Source organism: Parasteatoda tepidariorum, chromosome 6 (assembly GCF_043381705.1).
Source record: "Parasteatoda tepidariorum isolate YZ-2023 chromosome 6, CAS_Ptep_4.0, whole genome shotgun sequence".
Taxonomy (NCBI): Eukaryota; Metazoa; Arthropoda; class Arachnida; order Araneae; family Theridiidae; genus Parasteatoda; species Parasteatoda tepidariorum.
The window spans coordinates 85,105,006-85,117,447 of NC_092209.1; the positions used below are offsets into that span (position 1 = coordinate 85,105,006).

The 12,442-nt window shown below is 28.8% G+C and overlaps 1 protein-coding gene across 1 annotated transcript in view; it reads left to right on the forward strand.

Moving 5' to 3' along the window:
• The window catches only part of LOC107452481 (zinc finger protein OZF), a 20,156-nt gene continuing 7,714 nt past the window's right edge, over window positions 1–12,442 (forward strand). The window contains exons 1-3 of the mRNA XM_071181878.1: window positions 1–37; window positions 1,030–1,182; window positions 9,689–9,901. Coding sequence (XP_071037979.1) covers window positions 1–37; window positions 1,030–1,182; window positions 9,689–9,901 — 403 coding nt within the window. The remainder of the gene's footprint in view (window positions 38–1,029; window positions 1,183–9,688; window positions 9,902–12,442) is intronic.

Below are 12,442 nucleotides of genomic sequence, written 5' to 3' on the forward strand. Positions count from 1 at the left end.
ATGTATAACATTGATACTGTAGTTGATGCTGGCTGTAGTAAAGTGCAAATTAAACAGTTATTACTAATTTTCAAACGTTTTTTGCAAATTAATTCTTTATAAACTTAGTCATTGTGGGTGCCTATTTGGCTGTAGCTACTTAATTGCAATGCTAATCTAAATTAATTATGTCTTGCTCAATATGTTTGTTTAAAATAAAAATATGTAGCTAAATATGTTTTCTATATAAAGTAAGTAACTCAATTTGTTTTATTTATGAAACACATAAATTAATATGTTTTATTTATATAATGCTATGTTTTTATTACATTTCTACCAGTTTTGTCCATATTATATTAAATTTTTAGATTGCATTGATTAGGTCTCAGATTTAATAAAAATGTAACATACTGTTGTAGAAGAAGCTTTACTTTCTTGAAAATAATAGTGATGTTTTCTCCTCCCCACTCTCTTTTGCCAACTACATGGCAAATGTATAGTTTGTCTAAAGTAAGAACTCCCCTAGCCAATTGTTTGGTCCCATGGCGATGACTATGGTAACGAGAAATAACTATTTCAAGTAGAGGTGTAGGATCATTGTTTAGGACTGGTTTTGGCTCTGGTCGACTGGAGAAAAGGAATCTCTTTGGTCAAGTGTGTTAACCCTAGCCCAGTGAAGAGAAGTTCCCCTCCCTAAAATGCACTATTCTTGTTTCCCTAGCAGCAGACAACCTCAGACTTTGTGAATGCGCTATTCTTGTTTCCCTAGCAGCAGACAACCTCAGACTTTGCGATGAGGGGAGTTCTTACTGTAGACAATCTATAAATAGCCATCAAAAACTAAAGTTTTTTAAGATTTAATTATCGAAGAAGCATAATCCGATATTTTTTAAAATAATAACAATGGTATGCTGAAAAAAAAATTTGCCTTAACTTTTTCACGAAATTCTTTTTGTGTGTGTCTCGTGGCACATATTGCAAAAACCTAGCTACCTAAACGAAATATGTTTAGACTCTTGTGTGCTAATATTTTTAATCGTTATTTTGCAGGAATTCCTTATTCCAATTACGATTTATATTCCAGTTCAAGTGATCCCAGAATGTGTGAAATTTGTGGTAAATTGCAGCGTTCTCTGTCCACCCTCAGGGATCATCTGCGTGTTCATACTCAAGAACGTCCATTCACGTGTGAAGAATGTGGCCGTTGCTTCTCTCAGAAATCAAGCCTTAAAAGACACAAGATTACTTATCATAAGCAACTGTGAAACACATTTTTATTTGAAAAAGCTTTACTTTAACAGGGTTGCCACTCCAAAGGAAGAAGTAGGAAAATCTAGAAAATACAGAGAATTTTGATTTTTTTTTTTTTTTTTTTTTGGGTAAATACAAGGAATTTTGTTTCTTATTTTCGTCTGTTAAAAGTGGTGACCACTCAAAGGTCAATCTATGGGATATGTAGGGATGATAATTTAGCTATACTAAGCTATTTCATTTACTATAGCGTTGTTTGTTTCAAGTATGTTAAGCTGTTCCTTTTTTCCTTAAGTTTTTACAGCAATTATTACTAGTATAGTGAGCCCAATACAGCTCTTACAAGAACACAGTGATTGTGTTTTTCCTCTTAATGTATTGTACATAATATGCACAGATTTCAGTGGCAACCCTGATTTAAACTCAATCAGATATTGTTTTGTATTGCCTAAAGTTATGCTGGTAGTACTAAAATAATTTAGTTGCTTTGATCTTGTGCTTTTTTTTTCTTCAAAGCTTTATAGAATTAAAAAATGGTGGCTACCATGTGATAAATTTTCTAAACACTTATATATTGTGCAATCAGATGCTTTTTGTTTATGTTTTTCTGTTTGTTCTTGTACAAATTTGTTTTTTTTTTTTAGCAGCTCCACTGAGTAATACAAAAACTAAATTGCTTTGAACTTGGACATCTAATTTTTTCGTACTTAATATATGCATATCAAGTTCTGTAGAATCTCCAATATCCAAACATTCTTTATCTAAATACATCCGTTTACGGAATAAATAGCTCTGAACTGTGATTCAAAAGGGTTTTTTTTTGCTCCTACACTTTTTTTTTAATGAAAATATTTTTCAGTTCAATGATCAATTAAATAACTGTGTTATTCTTGTAATCCGAATATTTGAGTTATCAAAATAGGTCTTGTCCCAAAACATTTAAATAAACATTGTCTTACTGTAATCAGTTAATTTTTAAATAATTATTAAGCGTATANTAAAATAATTTAGTTGCTTTGATCTTGTGCTTTTTTTTCTCTTCAAAGCTTTATAGAATTAAAAAATGGCGGCTACCATGTCATAAATTTTCTAAACAATTATATATTGTGCAATCAGATGCGTTTTGTTATGTTTTTCTGTTGTTTGTTTTTGTACAAAATTATTCTTTTTTTTCTGAAGCTCCACTGAGTAATACAGAAACTAAATTGCTTTGAACTTGGACTTCTAATTTTTTCGTACTTAATATATGCATATCAAGTTCTGTAGAATCTCCAATATCCAAACATTATTTATCTAAATACTTCCGTTTACGGAATAAATAGCTCTAAACTATGATTCAAAAGTTTCTTTTTGCTCCTACACTTTTTTCAAATGAAAAAAAAAAATTTCAGTTCAATTATCAATTAAATAATTGTATAATTGTGTTATTCTTGTAATCCGAATATTTGAGTTATCAAAATAGGTCTTGTCCCAAAACATTTAGATAATCATTGCCTTACTGTAATCAGTTAATTTTTAAGTAATTATTAAGCGTATATGATTAATTAAAATTATTTAATGCTTAAATAATTAAGTGTCTTAAATAATTACTAGACAAGAAAATATTTCTTTTACAGATTTCTTGTTTGATAACTTCTGTTATGAATGATGATGAGAAAATAAACAGGGTGTTTTATAATCACTTACATTAGTCTTAATTTTTTTTTTTTATCCTTGTCAAAGGTGAAAATAAAAAATAGACATTTGGAGTCCAAAAATAAAATTTACGTGTGAAGCAAGGAAATATTATGAAAACCTGATGAATTATTAATGAGGATTAGGAGATTAATGAGATAAAAAACTGATTTAACTGAACATAATTTCTGCTCAGATAAATTGATAGGAGAGTCAAGTCAAATATTACATTCAAGTTTCATACAGCACTCGAAATAGTTCGATGTTCTTATTTTTTTTATTTTCTTTAGACAAGGAATCTAAAATTTGATGGTGATTATGAAACACCCTGTATTTGTATTTATCTTTTTCTTCGATGTATTTATAAATTATTGGTGTAGTTTAGAGATTATTGGTGTTTATTTTCAATTTAGAGTTTTTCTATGTTTCCCAACAATTACATTAACTGAAATTTGCAGCCTTATTGGAACTAACTGAAGCCTTTATTTATTTATTTGTATTGAAAACTCCTCAATGGACTTGTAATGATTTTGTTCATTAAAATACTAAGATTTTTTTTATATTTCATAATTTTTGCCCTGTTTGTGCTTTTTCTCCTTATGCAAATGTTTTATTCATTTAATTAATATTCATTTTAAAAAGCCTTTGTGCAAACACATTAAAAGTATTTTTAATTACTCTGGAAAAAGATTTATGCCAGTTCTTTAACCTATCCGCTTTCACATTGTTTTATGTTTTAGATATTGAATCTGCAATTACGTTTCCTCAGTGGACATCTGTCATCAATGACTTATATCGATGGTAATAAACATTTTGAAATCTGCGCTAAGTGTTCTGCTGCCCAGGCCTCCCCTGACCACATATTATCTTGTCTGAGACTTACCAGGCAGGACCAGGTTCAACCTCCCCTGTTGGTGCTAGACTTTCTCAGAATGAACGAGCTGATGGACCTGATTTCGCCTTGCTGCTCATGGGGATGAGAACAACAACAGCAGCAAGATATTGAATTGATTATAATTCTTTTAAACTAGTTTAAAAGCAAAAAAAAAGCTTCATTCTGAAAACATTAGACGATTATAGTGATTTTCATGCTCTTCAAATGGAAGTTATTTAAATAATTTACTTAAATTGAAATATGTTGGAATATATTTGTCGCAGTGGAAGAAATATTCTTAGAGGTCCTTTGTTCTTAGAGTTCGATTCAAAGATACTAAAAGATATCTCTAAATCTAGATAAATAATTTTTTTTGTTATTAGCAATAAAATTTTTAAAAAATCCAGTGTTTTAAAGGAGAAAAGTATTTATTTCCAAGAATTTCATTAAAAATAGCCTATTTTGAAAAGAATTTTGTGTTTCTCAAAAAGTTAAGAAAAGTATTATTTAGCTGTAACATTTACTAATTTTTTACTGCATTTACCAACTATGTTCGAATCTGTTGATACTATTGGTAAAATTCCTTTCAAAAATAATAAAAAGAAAAAAATTTATCAAAAAATCTGAAATGATAATAAAAAAAAATGTAGTTAGACTCACTTGGATGTATTTGCATGTCATTTTTGATGAATTTTAAAGCTAGTACTTCTTCAATTTATTTCTGATGACAAAAGGACACCAAAAATTGGACTAAAGAGGAGTATGTAAGAGGTAGATTTAAACTAGTCCATCTTATTTCTGATCTTAAGAAGGAATAAAAAAAACAGACTAGATAAGTGTATTTGATGAGTGGAGGTAGTTGTTAATTAGTACATCTCCAGCTTATTGTTGATGCTAAGAGAGCTCTAAAGCAGGCTAGATAGAAAAAGCCATTAGACAAGTGTAAGTTTTTGTACCTCAAAATAAAAAGAACTGCCACAGTTTAAATAAAGCTTCTGAATTTAGTTCTAACTGTTAAGTTTATAGATTTGCTGAAAATACAATTGCAATTCTTTAATCAGGTAAAAATACTGCCCAAATTCTTTAATCAGGAGACAGGTACTATGTCTTTCTAAGATTAACCAAGTATTCCTTTAGGTCTGAAGGTCTTAGTCTCTCATAAAAATCTGTACTTTGTTCTTTCATTGTATGCATAAATACTAATTCTTCTTTCTTTACAGATAATGATTACATTGATGTCCCAAATTCTAGTTGCAAGTCCAACAAATCCAACTCCTTTTATCTGTGTGACATATGTCACAAACAATTTGCAAGCAGCCATTTTAATAGACATTACCGTACACACACTGGGGAACGCCCATTCTCTTGTGCAGAATGTGGCAAACATTTCTCTCAAAAAGAAAATCTTCAGCGACACATAAGAAGCCATGAAGGATTGAAACCATTTAAGTGTGCCTTTTGCTCTAAAAGCTTTGTTTCAAAACAGTGTTTATTGCGCCATGCACTCTCTTTACACAATTCGATTTTAAATTTGTAACTCATATGTTATTCTCCAACTTGTTATTTAAAATTCTAAATTACCAAGTTTGGTTTTCTTTTTTATTTTTGCTGAATTTATCAATTTCAATGTCTTACTTAATTTCTGAAAAGGGTATCACTCTTCATTGATCTACGTGTAATTTTTATATGAGGTCAAAGAAAACCACACATTTTGTTAAATATAGTTAATGATTCATAGTTTGATCTGAACTGATTTCCTTATTGTATTCAAAGAAACCAAAAAAATATATATATGCAATTAATATGTTACTTCATTATTCAGGAAAATATTAGAAATAAAAAAAAATTGTTTGAAAACTGAGTAAATATATTTGATTTTATGATAAACATGATGATTCATATTGTTTGTTTATATATTTGTTCAGTTTTCTAATAATGTTCTTTTTTCTTCTTAAAAACTTAATTTTTTATTACTTTTAGAATTGCGAAAAAATTATTCATCTTTACTTTACAATGCAACAAAAACAGGGCAAAGTGTAATTAAAGTTTTTTTTTTGAACAAAAAAATTGTTTTGTTTTTTTATTTCTGTTTCTAATTTTCTGATGCAAATTTCTATTTCATCTTTTGCTATTTATTTAGATGTTATTTTTCCTTAGATTCTTAAAAAATGTATCTGTTTAAATGTACTCAGACATTAATAAAATTATTTTTATATTTAATTAAATGTACTTAAAAATTTATAAATTAGAAGTACATTTATAAATTTAATTTAATTTTATGTTTAAAAAAATAATTTAGAAATTAAGTAGTTTTTTTTTATGTATTTCTATGATGATCATGTTATGATGTAGTTTTAATAAATGAAGCATTTGGAATATTTGAAAAAAATATTTTTCGAAGTTTCTAAAGTATTGTAAAGAACTCACAATTAAATAAATTAGAGTTGTTAACTTTAAAATGATATTATTTCTTTCTTTTTTAAAAGACTTTTTTTTTAAAAATGAATAAATAAATAAGTTAAAATTTTGTTAAGAGTCCAGCAATGAGATATTTCCTCTGTTTGGCTTTTAAACTATTGCAAGTAGAAAGATTATACCTTATAGTCTTGTTTCAAAATTGACAGGTGTGCCTAGTTAAGTGTGTCACGACTTAGAAAAAGGGAATTTGACTGGACACCAAGTCATTTTATTATATTTTTATAACCGTTGTTGAACAGCTGACCCAATTTTTGGGGTTACAACTATCAATGTTCAACTCTGTAGCCTTGTCATTTTGAGCCCAAAGCAGAAGACAAGGGAACTCCTGGATCAAGTATTGGGAAAAATTTGCCTTCATGGAGGACTTTTTGATGGAACTCATGCGCATTTGCATGGAGAGGAGAGGAAAGGAAAGCCATGAAAATCTCCCACAGCTAGTCTGACGGCAAGAGGACTTTTTTTTTCTTCCATTCCAGACGTGGACACGTACCTAGGTTTGCAAAACCGTTACCCGTGTAGTCCACGTCTGGCTACCAGTCCAGCTCGCCACAACCCAGTGAGCTAGCCTGATCAGTGGGATTTTATTATGAAAAATTGCATATTACATAACACATATAAAAAAAATTTACGATAAAATTTAGTAAACAACATTGAAAGTCTTGCAAGGACAATGAAGTGCAACACATTTGTTTAATAGAAAACTAATGACTGAAACAATAAATGAAGTAAAAAGAACATGAACAATAAAAAAAAATGAATTTTGTTATATACTTAAAAATTGAAAAAGAGAAATAAAAAGAATAAAGAAAGTGTACATAAATATAATGTATCATGTAAGACAGAAAAAATATTTTAAATAAGGGGACTGTAACTCATAATCTGTCTACCACTGAGGATATTTTTTGTCAGCACTGTGGTCAGTGCAAGCTTGGTGCGGAATTCGAATCAACCAGCCATCACCAGGTTTCGAACCTGGTTCACCTCAGTAGAAGGCGAATGTTCTATCCTCTGAGACATCACAGCTGAACACCAAGTCGTTAAAAATGAGCAGCTGATTGGTGCCCGTATGCCTGAATCCATGATAGTCCCTCGATATTGAAACTGGAAGGCGAGTTAAAAAAAAAGGCATTAAAAGGTCCTGTTATTGTTAGGCAAATTTATATAGCACATTCAGGTTGCAATCTTGCAGTGACCTGGGTTTGTTGTCGAAAGCAGTGCTACAGAAATGTTTATTTTTCTTCAAAAATTAAGCACATATAATGCTCTCTATTGGTGAGTATATGATATAAAATTTTCTAAATAGATTTTCTTTTTACTTTAACATCTATCTCATAAATTAATCTACTTCTTAATTTTTATTATGTGTAACTGTTTGATATTTCTTTTAATGCAACTTATTGTTTTTAAATTACTTACTTTACTATTGTAATAAGTGTGAAATAAATTTAAATTTCTACTTCTAATTAATTGTGTGGTGGCTCAAGTCAGATTTTAGTAGGTCAAACCAATGTTGTTTTCAGACCCTAGAAGACTATAATCATTTGGAGAAAAAGCACATTGGGTTGAGTTTTCTTTGAAATGCTTATTATAGGGTTTTGTCTTTTTGAAGTCAGAAACTCTTGTGGTCAATGTAGGAACATAGAGATTATGTGTAATAATTACACACAAAAATAGAAATTTTCTTTTTCCTTTCACTGAATATTTGCTTGAATTCTTATTATTTTTTCACTGAATATTTACTATTAAAGTGTTTAACAAGGAGGATTTTATTTTAGTTACAATATTTATTTAAAATATTTTTCAATGAAATTTATGCCTGGGGTGTCAGCGGTGTCTACATTAAATCAACTAATTACTCCCTTAACATCCTCAAAAGGAATCCTGATTACTGCTCAGTTTTTAGAAGTGAACTCATTGCTATTGATACTGCCCTGGATTCTCTTCTAACACTGCAGGATCACAATAACATCTGAATCTCTCTGACAGTCTCAGTTCCATACAGTACTTATCGCATTGGAGGAAAGTGAGAGACAAAACAGGAGATTCAATCCTGCACAAACTTAAAATCCTCTCACAATTGCATGAAGTCCACCTCCAATGAATCCCTTCTCACGTTGGGGTTCTGGGCAATGATATCGCTGACACTCTGGGTAAGTAGGGGACAGATGAAACTTTGATGAGTCCAATTTCACTCACCTTCATGAAACTGGCATCGAAAATTATCAGCGGCCACCTTAAGTCCCTTTTTTTCGAGGGCATTGTTAAAATCTTCCCAAATTGCCCCAAGTGCCACAACATGCAGGCTTTTCCCCAACATATCTTGGACTGTCTTGGTCTGGACAAATGGGACATACTAAATAGCCCACTTTTGGTGGCCGACTTCCTCCGGGTCATGAATTTCATGGACATTGTTTAGCCCTGCTAATTTTGGGGATAAGGAAGAAAAAGAGATGCCTGGGGTGTTGAATTTTAGTACCAAACTTACTAATAATATTAGTATTTTTAAATATGTAAGTAGCTGTAGTTATTAAAAGTAATTATTTTTGTGAATCCTTTACCTTTTAAAGGAGTTGAATTAAGTTTGTTTTGGTCATAATTTAAATATTTATTTGCCAGAAGAATTTACTTTGAAACCATATTTATTTCAGCAATTTGTAAACGAAAATGGCTGACTTTTGATGACAGTAGAACTTAGTTAATTTCTAAACATTTTAAGCCCCTATATTAAATTGTAAATTTACAACGGAAAGAAAGTATACAACTTTTAATAAAAGTTGTACTAGAAATGTTGAGTATTAATATTCTATTAAAAAATAAAATATTGTAAACAGAAGCAATAGATAAACTGCTGGAATCAAATTAATGTATGTATAATCCTATCAATCATTGTGTCTTTTATAAAATTTATTTTGATATTACTACTGTTAAAATAATAATTTTTTTCTTTGTGTTTGATATAATTTTTTATTATTTTCACAAATATTCATTTGAGTAATTATTTTAGTTATTATTTGTTAATGTAATAACTTACCAGTGTGGCCATAAGACAGGGAAGTCTAGTTCTTATGTGTGTCTTATAAAGCTCTAAGCTATTGTGTAAATTGGTACATCAATTGTTTGGTTTATCATATGAAAACATGTGTTGTTAGAATACCAAGTTTCACTATAATTTTGAAAAAATTATTTTTGTTCCAGGAAGCAACACAATAGATTTTGGCAAAAGCCTAAATAATAATAATAATAAACTGTTTTCTGAATTCTGAATCTATATATTCAATAAATTAATTTTTCTAAATCTTTATGGTAATTTTAAAACAAACTAATATTCCTAATTTCTTAAAAATGAATCTATAGAATAAAGTAATATTTCTGAATATTGTTCCTAATTAAATATGTTTCTATATTTTTCCAATAAAATTCTTTGTATTTCAGGATATTCACATTCTAATTCTATTAACCTTGGCACTTTACATGTTTGTAACATATGTAACAAACAGTTTGCTACTAGGTATTACCTGAGCAGGCATCAAGTGATACATACTGGTGAGCGTCCTTACAGTTGCCTAGAATGTGACAGAAGTTTTTCTCAAAAAGAGAATCTGCAACGACACATGAGGAGCCATTCTGGAATGAAACTATTTCGGTGTAATTTTTGTACTAAGCGTTTCAGTACTAAGCAAAGCATGTTGTATCATGTGGCTTCTAAGCATAATATCTAGTATGAGAGGTATCCTTACATTCGACACTTTGTTTGTATTTGTTATATCAAATTTTACTGTCAGTTTGGTCAAAATATGTTTTGTTGCCTGGGTGAGTTTCTACTCTTTATCAAGATTTCAGTTTGTGCACAATATACCTTTATATTTTGAAAACATTTATTTGTATACATAAATAAGGAATAATTTTTTCTCAATTTTGTAAAGTTGTTAATTATACATAGCTGCCTACTCTACTGGATTTTCTAGTAGACTATAGGATATTGCCAGTCTCTTTTGGTCCATTAGTTTAATTAAGTCTCCTGATTTTTTGTACATTTTAGAAAAATTCCCTAAAATTGAGTAAGTTATTAAAAAATATGTATGCTTGAATATTTAAATAAGTTTTACTGATACATGATGAAGTGAACCTCATTTTAAATCAGTTAAAAAAAAAAAAACAATTCTAAAATTTTCAGTTTATTTTTATTTAGAGCTCTTTTTAAATTCTTTTTTTAAAAAATAATTTAACTATCTTTGATGAATTAAATGCCTATTAATATTCAAAATTATGAGTAAACATAGTACGTAACATTTTAAATGTCAATCATAACTGGAAAATATTGCAGTTTTTCTATTTTGATGACTATAAAAATTCCCTATGTGTAAAATATTTAGTTGTACATTATTCAACAATTATAAAATTTATATTATTTCTCAAAATCTACTGGATTTTTCCTATCCATGTTGGCAGCTATGATTACAGCTGTTACATTTAATATTTATCATATTATTAGTAAAGCTATTTCTTATTACTGTATTAATTTGGTTTAGCTTTAACTTACTATTTCCCAATTGTATTTAAAAAGCTTTAATATAAGTTATCCTTATGCAATACCTGCGAAATAAACTTCTTTGAAGGAGAAAAAAGTATTTCCCTAATTGTGTGGTTTCTAAAAAATTTAAATTTAAAAATACAACTTTTTTGAGTTTTTATTTCATGGGAATAATTCTAATGATTTCAAACTTTAGTTTTTGTCTTTTAGATTATTATTATTTAACAGAATATAACATTTCAGTTTGTGCTCAAATTTATATTTGGACATTTTGTAAGAAATTTGTATCTGAATAGAAAAATATATATTTTCCCACATTTTATGTAATAGAATACTTTGTTTCAATTGGTGTTACTGATAAAATGTCTTATATCATGAGTAAGGCTATTTTTCATTACTATATAAATGTGTATGAATACCATTTGCACTTTTCTCATTGTATTTTTGCAAGCCTTAATAGCAGTTGTACATATGTCAAACTTTTTTTTTATTTACAGAAGAAAAAGTTTTCATTTAAGTAAAATCTGTTGCATAATTTCTGAGAAATAAAAATTAAAATAATAAACTTCTCATGATTTTTTTTATTTCTCAGGTATATTGTTTCAATAAGTTTCATTCATAGGATTGTCTTTTAAAGTTTATTATTTGAAAGGAAGATTAAAAAATTTATTTATCCATGTTTGAAGCCTAATGACAACACTTTTAAAAGGAATGAGATAAATGTTTCATCATATCAAGTTTTTTTTTCACTGCTGTAATACTAGCAGAGCAGCCAACTTTCTACAGTTTTTAGGAAAATTACTTCGAGTGATATCTAAGTTTATTTTTTAATGTATGATTCTTTGTTTTATGAATTTAGTTTAAAGTTATTTTCTACATCATTACACCAAAATTATTTAAAAGTACATATGAAGCGAAATTTTGTTCCAGCTTTCTCGTGGCGAGGTTTTTAAAATGTTGGCAAAATCACCAAACATTCTGAACTATTTACTTTTTTTATTGACTACGACTTCTTTTTGCAAAAGCCAAAGTAATTCGCAGCCTTGTATTAGCCTACTCAATTTTGATTGATTTAACATTTTTTATAACAATAATTTTTCTTTAAATTTAAACATAGTTTTAACACCTTTTTTAATGTGCTTTGTTAATTATTTACTCATTAAATCCATAAGAGAATATAGTATTGCAAACTTGAGACTAATTTTCTTTGTGGAAAAATATTGAAGACTGAAAAACTTTTTTTCAGTTCACAGTTAATCAAATATTAGAGAGATCTAGTTTAATTTAAATACCAGTTAGGGATCATTCAGGTATTATGATAGCACATTTTTTGGTGATTTTAAAAACCTCTCCACATCAGCAAAATTTAGCCAACCGCTAACTCCTATCCCTGTTTATATTAGCTTTTTTCTAACTAACCTTTTTTTTACAAGACTTCATCAATTTTGCAATTTTTATGTTTCTTTTTCAGATAAAGGTGTCTTTTTTTAAACTTGAGCATTGCTTATATTCCCCTCATCCTTGTTGACCAATTTTCCACCCTAAGGTATTCATGTTTGATAAATTTATTTAGTTCAGTGATCGCCCAACTTAAGAAGCATCTGAGCTACTATACCATTTTTAAACCCTGCTATGAGCTACCCACCCTTAAAAAA